At 38.4% G+C, this 21985-nt stretch overlaps 2 protein-coding genes across 4 annotated transcripts; one reads left to right on the top strand and one right to left on the bottom strand.

The window, feature by feature from the left end:
- Window positions 1-18: 18 nt before the first annotated feature.
- Window positions 19-17657, top strand: LOC116286331 (uncharacterized). 3 transcript variants are annotated; one of them, XM_031692808.2, is made up of 9 exons: window positions 19-1699; window positions 2429-2590; window positions 3422-3531; window positions 14516-14693; window positions 15226-15454; window positions 15928-16137; window positions 16234-16521; window positions 16841-16943; window positions 17281-17657. In XM_031692808.2, exons 4-9 carry the CDS (start codon window positions 14572-14574, stop codon window positions 17556-17558), a joined length of 1230 nt encoding a protein of 409 aa, XP_031548668.1. In that variant the 5' UTR covers window positions 19-1699; window positions 2429-2590; window positions 3422-3531; window positions 14516-14571; the 3' UTR covers window positions 17559-17657. The 3 variants fall into 3 exon arrangements, with proteins under 3 accessions (XP_031548668.1, XP_031548669.1, XP_031548667.1); XM_031692809.2 differs by having other exon boundaries at window positions 19-1076; XM_031692807.2 differs by lacking the exons at window positions 19-1699; window positions 2429-2590; window positions 3422-3531 and adding an exon at window positions 12228-12829.
- Window positions 6436-12052, bottom strand: LOC116286330 (uncharacterized). Its single transcript, XM_031692806.2, has 9 exons — window positions 11488-12052; window positions 10161-10338; window positions 9771-9987; window positions 9478-9618; window positions 9222-9362; window positions 8477-9028; window positions 8094-8229; window positions 7406-7471; window positions 6436-6776 (listed from the first exon to the last, which is right to left on the bottom strand). The coding sequence occupies exons 1-9, from the start codon at window positions 11723-11725 to the stop codon at window positions 6526-6528; spliced, it is 1920 nt and encodes a 639-aa protein (XP_031548666.1). The 5' UTR covers window positions 11726-12052; the 3' UTR covers window positions 6436-6525.
- Window positions 17658-21985: the final 4328 nt, after the last annotated feature.

The raw sequence follows: 21985 nt of genomic DNA on the forward strand, positions 1-21985 counted from the left end.
CTGATTTTTGCGCTTGGAGGAAAAGATTTTATTTGCATTTTTGTGTGCCCAAATGTACACTATCCAGTACCCAAGCATTTTCCCGCCAAAAGTAACGCGCGCGTTTGTGCGTGGCTTGCCTGGACACCAGAAGCCATTCACTCGTCTTCCGATTCCCTTTCTTTATGTATGTATTCTATCAAGAAGAAAAGGGGTTTTATCGATCAAAAGCTCTATTTGAACTCATTAATGTCGTTCTAGGAACAGCACAGAATTCAGTAAAACGTGAGTATGTAAATATTCCAAGATATTGAAGGTTTTTATTGCGAAATGCAAGTAGTTTTGACATTATAAAGATACAAGATATTGAACTCAACCTTAACCATCAATTAAGCTTACATTTAAATATGAGGCTCATCTTATAAATTGTGATGCATCGATTTTGCACCAATACCATCCTTGATAACCTATGCTAAATATAAGTCACACTGGCTTCGGGACTGGCAAGAATCAAGCTTTTTCTTCAGCTTGTTCACACTTAGATCGTTTCAGATCGGACCAATTTTGACTCGATTCAATTTAAACCTTGTACGCTCACACTACATTCGGTTCAGATCGATCGCGATCGCTTCCGATCGATTCAATCGTTCACATTTGTTAACATCTTGTTTTGCTGGCCAGCGGCAGTACACGTAATTTTACAGCGTTTCCATGGTAACTCCTAAGGCTTTAAGTTACAAATGGCCGACTGTCAAGGTTTTGAATTTATATCTTTGCTATCTTTGGTGAATTTGTGCATCTTTATCAGGTTAAAGAGGCTAAAAGAAAAATCTCGTCGCAGAATTGAACTTAAAAGGAAACGGCTACACAGGAAACAGAAAATATACAAGCGCATTTTAAAGATTCGCGCTGGCGTGCAAACCCGAGGTTTGCTAGTGAGACAAAGCATTGTAAGTTGTTGTTTCAATTCACGTTCAACTTGGGTATTTAAACGGAATACAGATGTTTGGCAGGATGCTATTACAACATGGACTGCGAAGGACTGGCATGACAATATTAGGATGTCGCAGCAAACATTTTGGCATGTCTGTGATATGGTGAGGGAAAGGATAGAGAAAAGGACCACTCGATTCCGTGCGGTCAAAAGTCCTGGAGATAGATCGATTTATTTTGAGTCGATTTAAATCGTCGTTCGCATTGCTAGTAGTTAGATCGGTTTGATAAAGATCGATCTAAAGTAAACTACCTCTCGAGATGGTCTAGTTTGGATCGTTTGTGATCGATCTAAATGCAAGTGTAAACAATAAGAATCGTGAGCGAACGATCTGAATCGATCTAACTGACCCTAGAGTGAACAAGCTCCTTGTCTATCGGTGCTGATCCGGATCGAAGCAAAAATTAAAAAGATCCGATTTCAAAACGACTTTCAAAAGCGTAAATAACCAATATCAAACCTTAAAATATACTTAATAGTAACGATTTAAGGTTTTATGTTTTAATCTGAAAATATGGCCGTGGAAGAAGCTACAGAAAGACGAAATTATCAGGGTCTAGGATAAATAAAGATGGCGGTTTTAGGTAGCCTTGGGACGATCATAAGCTTTGTTGGTTCGTATAAACAAGCGATAATTCTTTGGGATCATGGTACTCATTTGTAGTACAGGGCTGGTTTTAAGGATGGTTTGACCTGCCGATTCTAATCAGGACTCTGCACCATTAGGTACACACCATTGTTTTTGTATTAAATTTGATCAACTTTAAACAATTAGTTGGTCCATGGTTGGACACACCCAGAAGTGGGAGGTTAGTTGAATAGCATGAGGTTTTGCACCATCACATGCTCATGCCCATAATACAGCTTTGGCTTTCTGTGGTTAGATGGAAGAACAATAAAATTCTTAGAACTTAGCTTTTGGGAATTGAATTCCTTTTCATGTTAAAGCAGTGTATTCTTTCCTATCAATAGATATCACTTCTGGTTGACTGAGGGGTAACTTATATTGGGAAGCTTGGAGGAGGATATCTTGGAGGTTGTTTGTGTATTTGAATTTCTGGAGAATAGTAATTTTTGAATACTTTGAGAACTTATTTTCACATGTTTTGACTTAAAACTTGCTAGTTGCATATTAATTGCCCCCCAGTCAACACCAAAAAGTCATGTGATTGACAGTAAGCAATTGTTCCTGCCATCTAACATGACTGCTGTCATGGGATGGTGCAAAGCCTCTATTTCAAGGAAGAGTAAGTTGTTGAAAAATAGATGAAAAATAGAAAAATAAATAAAAATTGGTTAACTGTTTGGCTATTATTGTGAACAATCTGCACCATACGGTAAGGTGTCAGTAAGTGGTTGGTAAGTGGTTGGTAAAATGTGTCGGTTAGTGGTCGGTAATGTAACAGTAAGGTGAAATAAAATATAACTATTCACCATTTTCTCTAATCCCCCCAGGATAAATGTGGAAACACATTGAATGCCATATTGCGGAGCAAGCTTCCATCTTCTCCGAGATCATTGGTTCTTGTGAAAGGAGTACCATATTAGACCCAACCCTGTGCAGCAAGGAAGGTCTAAAAACTTGTTACATTTGGCCTGTATCAAAAACGACACTCAGTAAGAAAAACTCGATTCACAAAATTTATTATGATTACCATGATAATAGAGTACAAACACTAAAAGTGTGCAACACTGAATACTGCTAAATTATGCTAATCCTATTGTTTTCTATTGTTTAATTAGCACTATTTACTGCTAAATAGTGCAAGGTGTTGCACACTTTTAGTGTTTGTACTCTAATAGTTAAATATACAGTGGTTCTTTCTAACAAGCAGACACCTTATCAAGCAGATACCCTTTTATTAAGTGGACATTCAGCCTCAGATAATGGTTGAATGTTTCGTCCCGTTTTCACTCAAAGGGAATCTCGCTTCTGATAGTGGAAATTTCTATTAAGTGGAAACAATGCAAAGTCCTGGAAGCATCTGCTTTAAAAATGCTTGATTTAGTGACTAACTCCCCCCCCCCCCCCCCCCCACACACACACCCCCACCTACACAAAATATTAGAGAGAGCCGTGGTAAATAAGAGAACATACCAACAAATTATGTCACACAATGCTTGAATCTGTTTTTTCTTTCAAACTATATTTTCTTTTGCTATTTAAATAGTAAACCGTTAATTGTATTTGTCCTCTTATGTAATACAATAGGAATTTAACAGTTGGTCACAATTTGGTTTTGTACCTTCTCAGCTACACCTAGTGATCATGAGTACATAACATTTTGGCCAATTTTTGACGTCATATTGGGTATATGAGAGGACATACCATGTTAAATCATTGAAAATTTGTTAATTATATACAGGTTATACCAGGTAGTAGGGGAAGACTTTCTTATAAGCACACTGTGTACACTCACTTACATTTTCACTACCTTTTCCTTGCAGGGCATTAAAGGAGCTAGTTAGAAAATACCCTTGGTTACTGAGAATATACATAACACCCAGAAGCATCAGGTATTCCTTGAATATGGCTGTCTTGAACAACGAATGAGTTGGTAAGTTTGCAGAAATCTATTCAAACTTTGATATTCCCTATTAATTTTTTTTAGTGAAGCCATTGAGAGTGGCAGAGGATACTAGGCTTATGTTTTAATGCAAATATGCAGTTTAAACAACAGTTTATTTACTTATTTATAATATAAATCATTAATAAATTAATTATAAACAATACTTATAAAAAATTATAAATAAACATAAAAATAATAAAAACAAGCATAATTTATGAGGGATTTATGAATTTTGAGGGGCACCATTTTTCCCATCAAAATTTAGGGGAGCTATCATGGAAATAAGGGGGTCATTTTATATTTATATCTATTTAATTTCTGCAATTCTTAAGGTGGAGGGCTTCGTTGAAAATGGTGTAAATTCTAAAAACTCAGAGCAATTAACCCTCCAAAACCATAAATGATGAAAGGTTAACAAGGGTAGTCTAAAACTCAAATGTTTGACTGTAGACTTCCCCGTGTCCTTGAATTTCTATTTTTTCCATCGTTAAATGGATGTTTGCAAATGCATTCGACTGCTTTTCTGCCTCCACAACTGCCGCAATCGTTCGATGATGGATACCATATATAGCGGATCTTTGTGCAAATGACCAGACAAACTCACCTTTACACATTCATGAGACCATAAAAGATCCAGGACTTCTTCGTAGTTCCAAATGATGTCTGTGTCTTTTTCAAGCGTAGGATGCAGTGGAATAATGGCTGAAAAGGATCGCTTTTTGATCACAATCTTCAGCATGGGATAACTCCTTATCGAGCCATTCCATCTGAACTTTATCCAATCCGCCGTTGTCTGCGATGTAACGTTTGGCATATCCTTTACCACCCCCAGACAAAAATTGTGACGTACACTTTGCAATAGACTGCCGTCAATCAAACACGTTGACGTCATTTACACACATGTGTGATTCAAAAGGCACCATAACTCGTAGATTGTTTACAAGTATTATGAGCCACACTCACCAGGCCTTATCTTTCCGTGTAAATGACGTCAACGTGTTTGATCTCAGTGACATTGGTAGTGTTGTCCGTATTTTCTTATTAGCAAACATATTTTGCCATCTCTTCTGCCATTTTGCCCTGTGGTGGGTACTGCTTTGATGGGACCACGTCTTCCTCATACATGCCACTATCATCAGGTTCACTGAGTGTCTCATGTTCTACATCACCATTTGAGTCACAATCATCATCATCATCAGCCCCTTGGAGTGCTGATCTCATGAGATGGTCTGGAAACTGCTTTGTTTCTGCCATGTGCCACTTAGCAATAGTTTTGCGGATACATGACTGTGATCCCTTGACATGTTTACAATACCAGATGTATTTCTCCTTGTCAAAGATAACACAAACTCTGCCATCAAAAGACCACCATTTCTTCCTCCCATCTTTATCCCAGACACTGAAGTTCAGATATCGAGAGGAAGTGTAACTTTCATTAGTGAGTTGTACAATCATTGACACTCCAGCTGATATAGCAGCTTCCTGATACTCAAGGCACTCGACTTTTCTCACTGGCTTTAATAGCTTGAGAGTGTGCACTAAAACATCAAGGCTGTCACTTGTCAAGACTTGTTGTGGTACTCTCTTTGGCAGGAAAGGAACTGACTGGAGGTGGCTAGAAAGATAGGGTTGGAGATCACTCCTTGCTGCTGTATCCATGACTTGCTGGCAAGTATGGCCCTGGCATTTCATGACAGGAGTTCTTCCATTGGGACAGTACTGTACATGAGTACAAAAACTAGCCCCTCCCCGATTTCTTCTCACCAAGAAAATTCCTGATGTATCATCTACACAGACACCTGTATGGTAACTTATTGATGATACCATACCATAAGAACCACTACCCATGCCTGTTTTATGCTGACTGTCAATATGAACTTTGACAAATCAATGACAACCCTATCAGTATTTACTCTATACACCACAATCTCCTTGATTTGTGCCAAACAATAGTTTGTCAAAATCTAATATAAATCATGCTAAAGATGTGACAAGATTTTCAACCTGTCTGCTTTTAAAAGAGGTAATATACAAGTAAATAAATCATAAACCTACTAAGCTAATGACAATATGATGTAGCAGTTCTAAACACGAACATTCCATACCATCACTAGAGCCGCACTCCAAAAGCTGAAGAACGTTTCCTAATGCTATTGTAGTTATGGAATGGTGATGGTTTCGCTTCAGTGCCGCCATTTTGGTTTCAAACCCATCATGCGAGAATAGACTTGTGCCTACCATGCATGTGGACATGAGAGCCTTGTATTGGTACATATGGCGTCTCAGTCTGTATTCCATGTATGGTAGTCGTACGACAACCCCTTCCCTCTCCTTGGCTCTTTTTGCTCCTTGGGCTTCATGTGGCGTAGTTCTTCCCTGCCATTAAATTTAATACAGGGATCCCAAAAGAGAATATAGAATATATGGAGTAGCCTGCGGAAGAGGATAGAAACGCGAAGCATTATGTTTTCATTGGGTACGAAGTCCGTGCGTCAGGGGACTTCTGACGTAATACTACAGATATAGCATTGTTTTTATTCATGAGTTATGATCAACCTTTCATGAATACCGCCAAAATCGTCACGACAATGAAAATCTTAAGACTGCAGTCAGGAGTCATGTTTATAAATGTTTCTTACTTGTTTTCTTTGACTTTTTCATGTTTTACGATAAGCCCAGTTCTTCACTAGTAACGACAATCGCATTCGCGCAGGATTTTGAACATGTTTGAAATAGGTAAGCTTGCGCTCACAGGCTCGCGCTGTTTGATCTCTAGCGGACTCTTATAATTTCCCGCCATGCCCCTTCCCCGCAATTTAAGGCAAATGTATTCTTTTGAAACGCATTTGTTTAAAACAAGGGAACACGGCAGAAATGATTTGTCGATTGGTCTTTTTGTGGTACATGATTTAATTGTTTGGTCTTCCTATTGTATGATGTATGGTGATCAATTCCAACCTTTTGATATTCAATTACAATTGATTAAAACATTCGCTTTCTCTCAGTTATTAATTGTTTACAAATAGGGCACTGGTTGTTGCCTTGACCAATAAGATCCGAGCATTCCATACATGTTTTGTGTCCACAACCAAACAAGACATTGCATCGTTCATCCATACAAATGGGACATTCTAACTCTCGTTTAGCTTCGTCGAGTTTTCTCTCCAGCTCTTTCAACTTTTCTTTGTTATAAGTATCCATTTCGTCGTCGAGTTCAGGTAGTTGCGAGCCATCTAAAAAATATCATTAATAATGAAATAAATCAAAGGAACGTGGTCATCCCACTACACATTTTAAGAGGTGAGACTCCTGAAGTCCCCCACCCCTCCAATATCTTCCACACCCCGCCCCACCACAAATGGTTATTTCAACGGTGCTGCCCCGGACGTATCCTATTAGTCATTATCATTTGCTTAGCCTGCGTGCCTCCGAACGTTTACTATTTACGACAGAAAATTCCGGATGCAGTGCAGGCTACATTTGCTCGGCAGACATCTATTTTATTTGCAATCTATCCTATTTCACTTTTTGAATACTTCTGATCAGCATTTAATAAGAAATGTTTTAAATTTACCATTTTCCATACATCGGTTCACTGGTCAAACACAAAGCATTCAGTCAAGGTTGCAAGATTCAAATTTGAATAATCCTTTGAAAGCACCTTGGCGCCTCGCATGAGCGCTTAGTGTTTGACGAGTGAACCGACGTATGAAAAATGGCGGTGAATATACAGTTACTTCAAAGTCAAAACTCCAGCCATTTCATTTTTTCGCTCTTACAGCAGTATAGGAGACAAACACATGACAGAAACAATTCCAATATGACCCAGGACTGAGGAAGCTCAAACGTGTAACATGAATACCTGATGTGGATTTTTTATCTATCGGTTGGTTGCACTCGTGACAGCGCTTATACTTCCTGGCACACCCTGCATATTATAATGACAATGAAATGATATTATGATGTGGTCACATAAAATAGACCAAGCAGGGAAAAATCATGTTTTTCTCATTGTGCATTTAGCCCAGTTTATTGTGTGTTAATCATAAGATAAAACTTGCAGGTGTATAACGAGAGTATTGCCCAAGTAATCTGGCTTTTCGTCCTTTTTGGTAAAACTGAGGAGCATATATATGATCTGATAGTTGTATAAGTTATCAATAATAGAGTGACTTGGTTCTAGTGTAGCGTTTCTATTTTCTCCAACTTAGAAATCTGACTTTCGTCTCTCCTCCAATATAAGTGGAGCACATTGTTGGGTCAGGGGATGTGTAGGAAAGACATGAATATTAAACAGTTGTTAGAACCACGATGGTGGACTTTTAGCCGGACCTCCCTTCGTTAAATCATGAGCAGATACCTGTATTAGTTATCAGTTACAGTAAAACTTGGTGCAAGTGTAGTGTTTCCTATTAGTGCGACTGCGCCAAAGTCCTTAGAATACCAATAAGAATGTGATTGAATAATGTAAGAAAATCTCTGAGAGTCTTGCCTTCGGATCATCTTAAACCGGTAACAAATAGAATATAAATAAACAAGGTTGCACTTACCAAAACAAACTTTATCTACAAAATGTCCACATGGCTCAAAAAAGACCTTCGATGCTTTTTCATCGCAATAAGTGCAAATAATATCGCGTGCTGGAGGTTTTTTCGTCTGCATCCTACCCCTCGTTGGATCCAATTGCTGTAAAACAATGAAAAGACACCAGTTAATCCACCATTGGAAGTATAAATCACCACGTTTAAATCCATTGGATAATCATGGTGATCCCTTGTAATCGGGCATGAGCCATGGTCTGGCTAATCTAAATTAAAGAATTATACTTTGGATTCTTGGTTGCTCTAATTCAAACTTAGAGATGATAATACTACAAGGTAAAATACAGTAGGAATAAAGAAGTATGCATCAATGGTAATTAAACGTTACTCACTATCTTGTTCCCCAAACTTGCAGCCAAGGACGCAACATTTGTCCTAGAAGGAGCAACCTTAGCCTCTTTTTTTTTCGGTTCTGGAGAGATGTTAACGGAGCCTGCAAGTATTGCTGAACGGGGTCGAGGTGGTGGGGGAGCAGGGTAGGTCTTCTTGGAAGTCTTTGGTAATGTATTGGCATCAGAAGGGTCTGCCCTAATTGCAGGCTTAGGAGGTGCCGGAGCTCTAGATTGGACGGGCGTTCTTCCACCGGAATCGCCCTTGTTTAAATCGGCTTGCGACATCCTGTTAACGATATCCTTGACTTTCTTAATTGGTTCTGTAGTAGGCTGGTCATCCTTGGCCTCTGATTGTTCCACTACATTGCTGTTGCTAGAATTATTATTGGGCAAACGTTGCCGTGAAGGCTTTGGTAGCGTACGTGGAGGAGGGGACTTAATAGCTGATGTTGTATTATCACTTTGTTCACCCTTTTGAAGACGCTTGATAACTTCGTGTTGCAATTCTTTTTGTTGATCTTCTGCGTTCTGGTTACTTTGAACGCTTGACTCCTGAAAATTGGAAACGTCACATGAGATCGTTAGTTAAAAGATACCATACAAAAGTCTTTAGTTATCCTGCAATTATAAATCTAGTCAGCAGCTAAATGAAATATCTTAGCTTGAATCTAAGACTGATGGCATGGACAACATTTTCCATTAAGAAATGACTTGATGTAAGACGCATTTAAAGCTTAACCATTACCATCTTATGTTGGGCTTGCTTTTCAGATGAAGTGGAAAACTGCTTTTTCTCCAGACTATTCATGTCATCTAGAGATACTGAAGGAAGATGGTCCTTGCAGTATAATGGACCGAGGGAGGGCGTAACCAGTTCTAAATCAACCTGAAGTGAAACGAGAATCGCATCAGTAACAAAATAACAAGGAAATCTGGACTGAAAAGCGCTTTGCAGACAAACAAACAAACAAAACAAAACTATAAAATAAAATAACCATTACCATCTTATGTTGGGCTTGCTTTTCAGATGAAGTGGAAAACTGCTTTTTCTTCAGACTATTCATGTCATCTAGAGATACTGAAGGAAGATGGTCCTTGTAGTATAGTGGACCGAGGGAGGACGTAACCAGTTCTAAATCAACCTGAAGTGAAATGAGAATCGAATCAGTAACAAAATAACAAGGAACTCTGGACTGAAAAGTGCTTTGCAAATGAACAGTCAGGGTAACAGGGTAATAGTCATTTCCCCCATTAACTTTAACCGTGATAAAAGAACATGTTTACTTATTCTTACTTTTCCTTTATGACCAACTCTAAGGTGTAATTCACAGAAGTTTTCCCAGTCCACTATTGCTGCACTTCTTGGAATACCTTCCCAAGACGCTAGTTCTAAGACTTTTCCATTCCTAAGAGATTCTGACGTCCAGTCATTTCCAGTTTTCACTATTGCTCCAGGAAATATGCCCTTGGCTTGGATTTTCAAGCATCCGAAACGCTGCCCAACGTCCACCCTACAGCGAAAGTACGCGATTTCAGTTAGGCCATTTTGTCAGTAAATATAAAACTTTCATAATAAATTAGTTATAAAATAATAAATTAATAAATAAATTTTAAATTAAACAAATTATTTATCAACATTCTTAAAAGAAATGGAGCTAGAAAGCGGAGCATGCGCACTACTCACCCATTAGCACTGTCATTCGATACATCGAATCGCATAAAGCTGTGGTTCATGTCATGTACATCCTTCATGTAACACAAGGTGCATAAGCTGTAGTTAGGACACACTGCACATTGCCATCGCATTCCAGAAATACCTGCTTGGTTGCATTCATTACACGAATGAGATGAGAAATCGATACCTAAAATAATTTTGAAACCATCATTTATGGCATGCAAGGCCACAGGTAGCCCAAGCTTGGTTTCTGTGGTGTCCTGCCTGTCCTTTTAAGATTTTTTCCCCCACCAGTAAGAAATTATTTCTTACTGGTGGGGAAAAAAATCTTAAAACGGGTTAAATTCAAAAAATAACCACGCAGAGCAAAAGAAGTGCTTTTTCTCAATGATCAGGTAAAATTTCGAGGCTTTATTTCACGTTTTAATGATTTTATTGAAATTTTTGATGAATCTCCATACATTTCCTTATAACAGGACACCACAGAAACCAAGCTTGGGCTACCTGTGGCAAGGCTTTAGTCATTTAAAATTCCCTATACGATAGTTTCCTATTTCTGGGGTACAACAAACTGACTCAAAATCCCATGAGATAAAAATTACAATGAAACAGCCGACATGTTGGTTGATGATTCTCTGCATGTTGTTATCGTCAATCAACATGGCGGCTATGACGTAATATTCACCTTAATAATTCCCCTAAAAATTTGTGTAACTTTTCGCCGACACGACGTAAGATGTTATATCAGACACGCACTAATTCTTAATCAATCCATGTTCAATACTAATATAAATGGTTATTCAAAAATAATGTGATTTTTTTTCAATGTTCAGTGATCGTGATGTAGTGTTAAATAAAAGAGATAGGTAATGTCGATTTGCCAGCATTACATCCGCGTATTAATCGAATCAGTGGAAGTTTCTAAATGGATTCCAAAATTATTTACATACGCTTTACATACATACACTTTATTGTGTCTCCCAAAATGGGCTTTTCAGCTACAATATGCTAAATATTAAATACTGAATAAATACTAAATAAAAATATTTTAATAGATAATATAATCCAATAAATGCTAAAAATATTAATAAATATAAATATTAAATTTAACCCTAAAAACTAGTAAAAATTATAAAACATAATACAAAATAAAATATAATATAATGTTGATATAATCTTCTTAAAATTCCTTGTGTTATCTATGGTTCTTGTTTCAAAACTTAGTTTGTTCCAAAGCTTGCATCCACGATAATCAAAACATCTCTGACCTGTCTCCAGACGACATTTATGAATTTGTAAAAAAACAATTGGAATTTTTAATTAAAGTTTATATTACCTGAAGGTGCCGAGTCCAAAATTCGTAAATCGTAACAGCCGTCTAGTCCAGCTCTATAACATCCTTGGTAACCAGTATCCCAATAGACAAGCACTTTTCCCTTTGGTAAGGGACTTCCATCTTGAAAGTTTTGTGTGCTTGTGATTGTGCCGACAAATCCTTCGCCTCCATCTTGGTCTTCTTCTTCTTCTTCAAACTCCCAGTCAGGGCCTCGAACCACTCGACTTCCGACAAGCATATTTTGAATAATCAAATTATTCAGCGAGATTTTACAAAATGTAAGCAAGTTTATTTCGTCGAGTTTAGTTCCTTATCATGTTTTCAGGAAATTTCCTTGAAGGTCTCAGCCGTTCTTGGAAATGAACGCTGAGTTGGTATTTGATTGGAGAGCATTAAATTTGTTTGGAAAGATAACAAACAATTTCATCTATATATAGCTGACAAAAAAAGTCCCTTCGCCGTTACTTGACTTGACCTGTTTTACATTATCTACACTCGAATAACCGAGTCGATATTGAATAACAAAAACTTCGGTTTTCTTAGAAAAAGCGGAAATGAGTGGATTGTAAATGTTGGAGTAATGCTCATAAGTAAGTGAAGCAGTTTTAAGTATCTGTGCTTATTCGTTATGTTTGGTGTTTATTAATTGAAATTAATAAGTAAGTTATGGAAAAATATTAAAATTATTAAAATATTAAAATTATTTATGAAATTTAAATTATTCATTCATCGCTAGATTTTTTGGGGGAGTATTTGATCGGCCAGTGTAACATAAGTTACCGTTTACAGCACACCAGTGATTTTCCCTTAAACATTAATTCCTATTCCGACAAAGGTCTAAAATTGCAGGTATATACACTGCAAAGCAAAGGAAACAATCGCAACCCCATCAAAACAAGGGAATTTCTCTTCAAACCTATCATGACGCAATATTTCCAAGAACTTGTTTTTTTATTAGGAATGAATGAAGCTAAATTTCAGTTCAGTTCAGTGTTGCAGAATTGATAGGATCGATTCCATTTGCTGCCACAAAGAAAAGTTTAGTGATTGACTCAAAATCTTTTAGATAATCTATCCAACTGATTTCCAAAGACTTCGGTAGTAAGAAAAATGTTATTGGGAAGTCGAGTTGTTCGTGGACCTGACTGGAATACGAGAAATGACAGTGATAGTGTCGAAGTAGGTTCTGTTGGTACGATTATCAATCTTTATCATTTTCAAGATGGTAGACCTTTACCAAAGGAAAAAGTACTCGTTCAATGGGATACAGGCGAGCAAACATGCTGCAGAGCTGGACAGGATGGCTACTACGATTTGAGAATTTTGGACTCCGCACCAGCTGGTAATAAACTTTATTTAACACAGAATTCAGAAAGTTGAAGAGCCTTATTTACACTAAAGCTACGCGCTTTTAACTGTAAGGTACAACGCTAGAGCGAACGTCTTGCTGTTTAAAACTCGTTAACTCGGTTTGAATTGTGGGGAAGGGGAGGGTTCCTTGACTACGGTCTACGAGCCAAATTTCGTTCTTCGTTCTCGTTTAAGGAGGCTCTGGGTAGTTTTGGTCTGGCACACCTAGCCGCATTGAAACGGCTACAACTTCGTCTTGAATAACTCGATCTGCAAGCGCTTTTCACACAATGTCAGGAAAGGATTAAAGGTTTCAAAAATGATAAATTAGTTTAAAGCGGCCTTTTCATTATGACGTAATGATGACATCATAGAAATCGTTTACCGCGTATTTTCTCGAAAACTAGACCGAAACTTTCAAAGCGACTTGCACCAGTCGATAGTATTCATCAAGGCACCCAACATATTGCAATATGAAAAAAATGTATGAGAGCGTTTTTCAAATATTACGCGGTGAATATTTTCATGGACTTTTACTATTATTTCCAGCGTGTCAACTTTATACCCTCAAAATCGGGACTTTAATTTAGTGGATTCAATATTTTTAGTAGCTAATATTGACTATAGGACGGTAAATAACTTATTTATTTTTTTCCCCTATTTTTTTACTTGTTTTTGTAATCGTTTTGTTTTGTTGATACTGACAAAATACCGCCCGCTGAAACGCTCATAACTACTTTCGCTCACGGGCTGCTTGTTGATTATTCACGCTTGACTTCCGTGTTATTCCTTGTCGTGTGCTGTTAGTATCGAGCGTACTTATTTTTATTTGACTGCCTTAAAACCCTTCAATGCATATGAAATTAAAGGAAAATATTTGTAAAAGATACATCTTTTAGTGACTTCATTTAGAAAAAAATCGTTCGACGATTTTTTGAATGCCGCTTTCAACGATATTTTCTATCGCTTTTGACAACAAATGGGGTCATTTAGCTTCATATCAAAAAATCCATAACGTTAGAAAGAAAGTCACAATTTGATTCATACTCAATAAGGACAGTGTCTATATCCGTACCTATATTCTAGCTACTAAAAATATTGAATCCACTAAATTAAAGTCCCGATTTTGAGGGTATAAAGTTGACACGCTGGAAATAATAGTAAAAGTCCATGAAAATATTCACCGCGTAATATTTGGAAAACGCTCTCATACATTTTTTTCATATTGCAATATGTTGGGTGCCTTGATGAATACTATCGACTGGTGCAAGTCGCTTTGAAAGTTTAGGTCTAGTTTTCGAGAAAATACGCGGTAAACGATTTCTATGATGTCATCATTACGTCATAATGAAAAGGCCGCTTTAAACTAATTTATCATTTTTGAAACCTTTAATCCTTTCCTGACATTGTGTGAAAAGCGCTTGCAGATCGAGTTATTCAAGACGAAGTTGTAGCCGTTTCAATGCGGCTAGGTGTGCCAGACCAAAACTACCCTGAGCCTCCTTAAACAGATCCATCAAAAATATCCTTTTGCGCATGGTAGTAATGAAAAATAGTTAGGTTAAAACGTCATGTTTTATAAAATCCACGCGTTTTTAACTGTAATATTATTCACAGTTACTAGCTCCATTAAGATTGCATGGGAGCAAAATTTTCATATCATAACTAATGTTTCCAGGTGTAAAATTCAGAGGCTTTCAGTGCAATGGCTGTCAAGAGGCGGATATCGCTGGAATGCGATGGCACTGTGCAGTATGTTCTAACTATGAGTTATGCACTTCGTGTTACATGAATGATGTGCATGATAGGAACCACCACTTTGTACGGTTCAATAATCCTAGTGATAGTTACAATGGGTAAGGAATATACGAATCCACATATTCATATCAGTCATTTTTGTTGTCGATGTCACAGCAGGTTTAAAAAGTAGTATACTAAACTGTTAGCCAATCAGGGTGCGTGTCATTTCCTGTTTTTTACATTTTCATAATATAATGACACACTTCTTTTGCGTGACCTTCAAGTTCTAACTCTTTGACTTTGACACCCCGATATGATCGAGAAACGGTTATAGGTAAATAATTCACCGATAATCTTTGACAAAGTGCCTTAAGAATGGTACTTACATTCCTTCCCTTCCTTCCTTTTTCATCTCTTTCTACTTTTTTATTCCAATAACGTTTTATTCCTTTCCTTCGTTTTTTTCTGTTCCTTCATTTTCTTTCCTTATTTTCTATCTTTCCGAATTTTCTTTTCAAATTTTCCTTTTCTAGTTTTGTATTACTTGTTCTTTTCTATTCTTCCATCTCTTTCTTCGTTTCCACCTGTTCCACTTTGTGTTTGTTTCATTACTTTTTCTCCTTTATTTTATTTTTATTACATGTAAAGCATCGAGGTTGGAGAGCGTTCCACGTCTTTCAAAATCCAATCAAGAGGAATATTCCCTGGTGCAAAAGTGCGAACAAAAAAAGACATGAAATGCTCATGGACCTCGCCAGTCTTAATTGGTGGCCAGGTGGTGAATCTGATCACATGGGATGGCATACCAAGAAGTACGGTACTTGTAAGGTGGGGAGAGGTTGGTGAGCAGATACTTCGGCTTGGTTATGAAGGAGAAGTAAGATTCCAATACTTTTATTTATAACAAAATTAATCTATAACAATTTTTTAAATGTTTATTTATACAAATTTCTCTGCAGCAGCATCCGTAATTTTGGCTACGACGACATGGTTGTTTGCAATCGTTCAAATTATTAGGAAAGGAAATGTGTTTAGTTCTGGCTAGCTTGACTAGCCATGTAGGCGTTTTTGCATGCCGATATATGTGACTTTATTGGGCCAAGAGCTGAGGGTCTGGTTAAATAGGCCAGTTTGTCCAATTTCTCCTGGGACGTATCTTTCACTGATTGTTGCTGATCGTTTGTAAATCGTCCTTGTTTTATGGGCTGTTTGGTTAGATCGCTGCATATTTCTAGTCGGTTTTACGTTTCCTATAGTTATTATAATCACACAGAAGGCGTTTATGCATGCCTTAAATATATCGTAACTTCTTATCTCCTATTGAAGCACTAAGCCACTGCTAATCCATAGGTTGATTTGGAGGTGATTCAGTTCGCACGTGGCCCTGATTTTTACCCCAATCACCTACCCATGGTGTCTGTTGGTGCACATCTAAGGTTGATCAGTAAGATCATAAGCTATGACAAAATCTCAAGTGAAGAAATAACGGACGAGGCGGAGAATGCAATCAATTACTTGGATGACTTACTGTCCACGTGTGATGTTCAAAGCAATGCTATGGTGAGTATTTATTAGATTCTCTGCCAAAATTAGATGCCTTAGAAGAAATATTACTTTTGGCTGATTCCCATTGATTTATCGCAACTTTCATTACAGCTATGCAAAGTCAAAAGAGATATACAGGAAATGCAGCTTGCATTTGAAAAATCTGCGAACATCCAAAAACCGGCATCAGTGTCTTCTAAGCAAGAGAATGAAAAAACCGAGTGTCCTCCTTGCGAAGACATGAAAGATTCTCAATCCAGTTCAACGTCAGATGTTGCCTTGGAAAACAATTCGTTTCAAAATGACAATCATTCTTCGGTGTGCACTGACACAATAGACGGTGGCAACGTCGATAATGCAAGGGTTCATCACTTAGTCAGAAAATTTTCACCTGATGGTGTAAGTATATTTGTCTTTGTCACTCTGTGAGAAATTCCTTTTATTGCTACTTTTCATTGGGTTGTGATGAGCTTACACCTATTTGTCTTAGCTCAGTCAGTCACCGCTCTCCCGGTCTTTGTTTTTTGTATTTTCATATTGCTATTTATACTACAGTGTTTTACAGCGATTTCGGCCACCGAGAAATATCGTATCTAAAATATCAGCCAATCAGTTTTAATGTCTTCGTACTTATGGCGCAATAAAATTGTTTTGCTCGAAGATAAATTCGATTCTCCGCGCTCCCATGTATGATTCTGTATTTATTTGTATATCACAGGATCAACAAGAAGGTCCAATCCCTGAAAATGAACGAAAGGAGTACGAAGTTTCAGAAGCACGGCGACATGTTTCCTGGATTATACGCAAATTTGAAAAAATGAGTGAGTTGAATTGATTTATTGTTTTCAAAATTTGCAACGTGCAATACAAAGGCATGCTGTGATGTTCAGTTATACCCATTTCATAACGACACCGACAACACAGTCTTTTGAAAATTTGATTGACAGAAGCCAAAAAATCATCAGACATCTCCAATTATAGTTGTTTGTGTGTAGAGGTATTCTTGGGGTGCATGTTACGTCATAGCCGCCATTTTGGTTGACATTGACTAAAGAGTTGGTCATGGTGTCTTTTGTTGTGTCATTTTATTCTCATGGAAAGGAATGCAATCCATGAATTACGAAAGAAAGTGTAAAATTAAACTCTTATTTTTGGCAGCATCATATGACATGCCCAATTTCGACAAAAAGCCAATGGAACGTCCTCTGTACGTCAACAATAAGGTTCCTGCTGTATCCCCCCAAAATAAGAATGTCCCCAACAAGAGTTCTACCTTAACCTCCCAATATGAGAAGCAAGCCACTGATGATATGGGCACAACTTTTTTGGAAGAAAAGCCCAAGAAGGAAAATTCTGAATTTGAAGCCAAGGATGACATCAGTGCTGATGCAAAATATGTCAACCGTCTTGTACGCCGTTTCGAAGAAATAGAGTAAAAACCGACAGGTTTTACTATTGCTTCGCTTTATGCTAAACCATGCATTTTAATAATGATGAAAAGGTAAATTATACACCGTGAAAAGATGAAAAAACTTACTGACGTTTCGTACGCTAGTCCTTCGTCGGAGTAAAAGAGAAAAAAGTGGTAGAAAGGAGTGTATATATGATAGAATAAGACAAAAGAAACCAATGAGAGCAAGGTAGGCAAGGAAACAAAAACAAACAATCAAAGGACAAAAGAAAAGGTTAGTTGAAAGTAAAGCGTTCATTAATCCCGTTGGGACTAAGAGTGCCCAATAGGTGAATAAGCCGCATTTCTTTGGTCTTGCGACAATCATTGTTGCCGTTAATCGAAGAAAGACCGAAAACATAACTAATGACTAACCATGACTAACCAATTTGTCAATTTGTTTGTTGGTTATATCGAAAACCTTGTTTTTCAACAATATACTGGACCTAAACCTGAGTTTTTTGGACGGTATATTGATGATTGTATTGGTGCTACTTCTTGTTCTCGTAATGACTTAGATTCTTTCATCTCTTTTGTTAACTCTTTTCACCCTGCCTTAGGCTTTACGTGGGAAGTTAGTGAAACATCAGTCACTTTCCTTGACATCTTGCTTAGTGTTAATGACCACCGTCTTAGCACTAGTGTCCATTACAAACCTACTGACTCTCATTCTTATTTACTCTACTCGTCTTCTCCTCCTAAGCAAACTCTTAACGCTATTCCGTTCTCGCAATTTCTTCGTCTTCGTCGTTTGTGTAGTGATGATCTTGATTTTTCTGTTAAATGTTCCGAGATGCGTTCCTTCTTCCTTAAGCGTAATTATCCTGCTCATGTTATTGATCGCGCCATTCGTAAAGTTTCTACTATTGATCGTACCACCGCTCTCACTCCTCACACTCGTCACTCTAATGATCGCATTCCTTTCACTCTTACGTATCATCCTATTAACATTTCCATTAAACCCATTGTTAACCGCAACTTTTCTCTGCTTGACTCTGATACTCGCACTTCTGCTATTTTCAACAACCGCCCTCTTTTTTCTTATAAACGTGATCGTAATCTTCGTTCTTTCTTAGTCAAGGGAGTTCTTCCCTCTAACAAAGAACCTGGTACTTTTCGCTGTTCTCGTAAACGTTGTTATACTTGTCCTCACATAGCCTCTCACACTTCTGTTGTCGGTCCTAAATCCACTGTTAAAATCACTGACCATTTTGTTTGTACAAATTCTAATGTTGTATATTGTATTAAATGTACCCGCTGTAATCTTTTGTATGTGGGCGAGACTGGCCGCCGTCTTGGTGATCGCATTTGCAATCATCTGTATGATATTCGCAATAACGATCCCACCAAACCAGTTTCCCGCCATTTTAATCTAGCTAACCATTCTCTTTCTGACTTCATTGTTTTCGGTCTTTCTTCGATTAACGGCAACAATGATTGTTGCAAGACCAAAGAAATGCGGCTTATTCACCTATTGGGCACTCTTAGTCCCAACGGGATTAATGAACGCTTTACTTTCAACTAACCTTTTCTTTTGTCTTTTGATTGTTTGTTTTTGTTTCCTTGCCTACCTTGCTCTCATTGGTTTCTTTTGTCTTATTCTATCATATATACACTCCTTTCTACCACTTTTTTCTCTTTTACTCCGACGAAGGACTAGCGTACGAAACGTCAGTAAGTTTTTTCATCTTTTCACGGTGTATAATTTACCTTTGCATCATTACTGTTTCATTAGAAACACCGACGCGGCTCACACTAGTTTTTAGCTAGTTATATCTTTCCATGCATTTTAATCTTTGATTTGAGAAATGCATTCCTTACTCCTTCTCAATCAACTACTAAATTTTGACTCGTACATCGCGAATCCAAAGTGTTTGATCTGGAAGGCAAGATGTACAGTTTAACAAATTCCATGGGGCTTTCTTAAAAATTATGCTAATGAATACCCTCTTCAAGCTTAGAAGCTTCCAACTAACTGAAACCATAAAAAGAGATCCTGATTAATTTTTATCAATTTTTTATTTTTGTATTCTTTTTTGCCTAAATAAACCTCAAAAATTACGGAAATTTTCGCTATATTGATTAATGTAATGCACAGAAACAATAAGGCACTAGTTGCGTCGCCCGTGATCTCTCGGAACGTGGCTGCTTGGGAGTTATGTCAGAAACTGAACAGTGGAGCTAACACTTTTACCTGTCCAAAATTGCATAAATGCTTTTTGTCGTGTCGCGTCCAGGCCTGTCATGTCATGTCATATCGTGTCGTGTAGTGTCCTTTCCTATCGTTTTCATTCCGTGTCGTTGCATTACGATGCCGTGCCCAAGCATTCGGCTTGCATGAGCAGTAATTTCTCGCCTTATTGCGTCAATATTTTGTTCTTTACCGACCCGTGACATGTGCTCCGATTCTTAAAACCATATAGCACGATAAATTATAGGTGTGAGCAGCAGTAAGGGGGACTCGCGATCGATGTCGTATATTCACGGGTTTTACCCGCGTTATTCCGAACGCGTCCGAGTCGGGTATTACCCGCGCGATAAGTCCTTACTGCTGCTAGTTGTCGAAACGATGGGAATCGTAAACGGAGGTTAAGATATCCTTTACATATAGATGGACGCCATCACGAGCATTAGAAATAAAACTGTGCGCAAACTGAGAACTCAGGTGTTGGATCGCCTGGATGCTGACTTTGCCTTTACAACGTTTATGGAGGGCGATACGGACGAGACAATGACATATGAAAGAGCAGAAAGGATAATCAATTTGATGCCCGAAGGTAATTACCGTTTGGAGTTAACATTTATAAAGTATTTAGACGGTGAGTGGATGATAGAAAAGGGGCGCAATCCAATACGGGCGTCAGGTAAGCAAAACCTGTTTGTGCTGAATAAAGACACCAGGCCCGGAGCACTTGAAGGAATAGACATACTGTTCTACGAGGTCGCATACCCGGTTACTGTAGTTATTTACGGCGCGTACGAGATTAAGAAACCAGACGTTAAGAAGCTTAAACCAATGCGACATCCCGGCAACTGCGTAGGAAAGTTAGTAAGAGAGTTCTTCGAAGATTCCTCTCGGGGCGGTAAACTTACCCTAAAAAGAAGAGAAGCCATCCAGAGATGGGAAGATGCTACTCGTAGGGCTGGAGCAACTATTGACAACATCAAGAAGTTAGAAACTGCGTTAGAAAGGCGCATACACGTGAAAGACATTACCGACGGCTTTATTTACCCAGGAACGCACAAATACGGAGGCAGAGGTGCTCCTATAGTCATTTATCAGCACAACGCACACGCATGGAGAGAGTTAAGGTTTCCTAAAAAGAAGGAGACAAAGGTCTATAAGAAGTCACCATTGACAGGATTAGTTCATGAGAATTCCATTTGGTTAATGGACGCGGAGGGAAGTCAGTTTATGACCCAAGATGGTACTCTATACCGACCGGAAATGGAACACCTGCGCATACAAAGTGCATGTGAATCCCTTGGTGAGGACTTCTCAGACGAGGTCCTCAGCTCTCGTAGTTTGGACTTCTTGGCTGCCAAGAAGAGAAACGGCTGGAAACCTACCCCAAAAGAGTTCAAAGATATAGCTAAAGCTTGTGTAGAACACGGTCACGGTGGTCTGTGGAACATGGAGTACGACGAAGACGAGTACGTGTCTCTGGATATGAAACACTGTTACCCTGCAAGTTTTAAAGGTCTAGGGGATTGTAAGGAATATTACGACCGTTACGGACATCCAGACTCCCAATTCTTCCGCGTTTCGTTAGACGGTCACTACGACGTCCCAGCAACTGGATTCGTACGATTAACGTCTTGGAAGTTGGCTAAAGACTTACATCCAATAATCTATGCGTGGTATGGGAAGCACCTGCAGGAGAAAGAATGGATACCGGTGCCCCTATTGAAGTTCTTTGAAGAGCGCAAACTTTTAAAATACACAGCGCATGAAGCCATACTTTGTCACAGCGCCTTCACGCAATGGTTACCGGAGCATAACCCCACAGCGCGCGTGGTCATAGGTAAATTCACGCAGGGCGCTAAGGAGGGCGAGAAACACATGCAGCGACGCCTGATAACAGACGAAGGAGAGTTAAGCTTCCTTATTAAGCGCGCCCACGAACAAGGAACAGTGGTGTCTGTGGAGAAATGGGACTACTTCATAGAAGGTCAGAAAGAACAGAAATGGAATGCACTTTGTTACTACCAAGACCACAGGCCGCAATATTACCACCTGCGTGCGAGTATGTTAGCATATGCGCATATTAACCTACTTGCGATGCTCCTACGGTTTGACAAAGAGGACGTTCCGCGCGTAGCCACGGATTCCTTGTACGTAAAGCCTGAAGTGTTAGAGAAGATGAAAGAATTCTACACCGAAGATGAGTTGGCGGAAAGTGGTCAATGGCG

Source organism: Actinia tenebrosa, unplaced genomic scaffold (genome assembly GCF_029948245.1).
Source record: "Actinia tenebrosa isolate PJP-AT-01 unplaced genomic scaffold, QUT_ActTen_1.0 PGA_scaffold0__85_contigs__length_37466705, whole genome shotgun sequence".
NCBI lineage: Eukaryota > Metazoa > Cnidaria > Anthozoa > Actiniaria > Actiniidae > Actinia > Actinia tenebrosa.

Coding starts and splice junctions, on each gene's coding strand:
- LOC116286330 (XM_031692806.2), bottom strand. CDS start 11,725: ATGCTTGTCGGAAGTCGAGTGGTTCGAGGCCCTGACTGGGAGTTTGAA. Junction 9,988..10,160: donor TCGAATGACAGTGCTAATGG/GTGAGTAGTGCG, acceptor CTTTCGCTGTAG/GGTGGACGTTGGGCAGCGTT. Junction 9,363..9,477: donor AGCAAGCCCAACATAAGATG/GTAATGGTTATT, acceptor GTTTCACTTCAG/GTTGATTTAGAACTGGTTAC.
- LOC116286331 (XM_031692807.2), top strand. CDS start 12,598: ATGTTATTGGGAAGTCGAGTTGTTCGTGGACCTGACTGGAATACGAGA. Junction 12,830..14,515: donor TTTGGACTCCGCACCAGCTG/GTAATAAACTTT, acceptor TAATGTTTCCAG/GTGTAAAATTCAGAGGCTTT. Junction 14,694..15,225: donor CCTAGTGATAGTTACAATGG/GTAAGGAATATA, acceptor TTACATGTAAAG/CATCGAGGTTGGAGAGCGTT.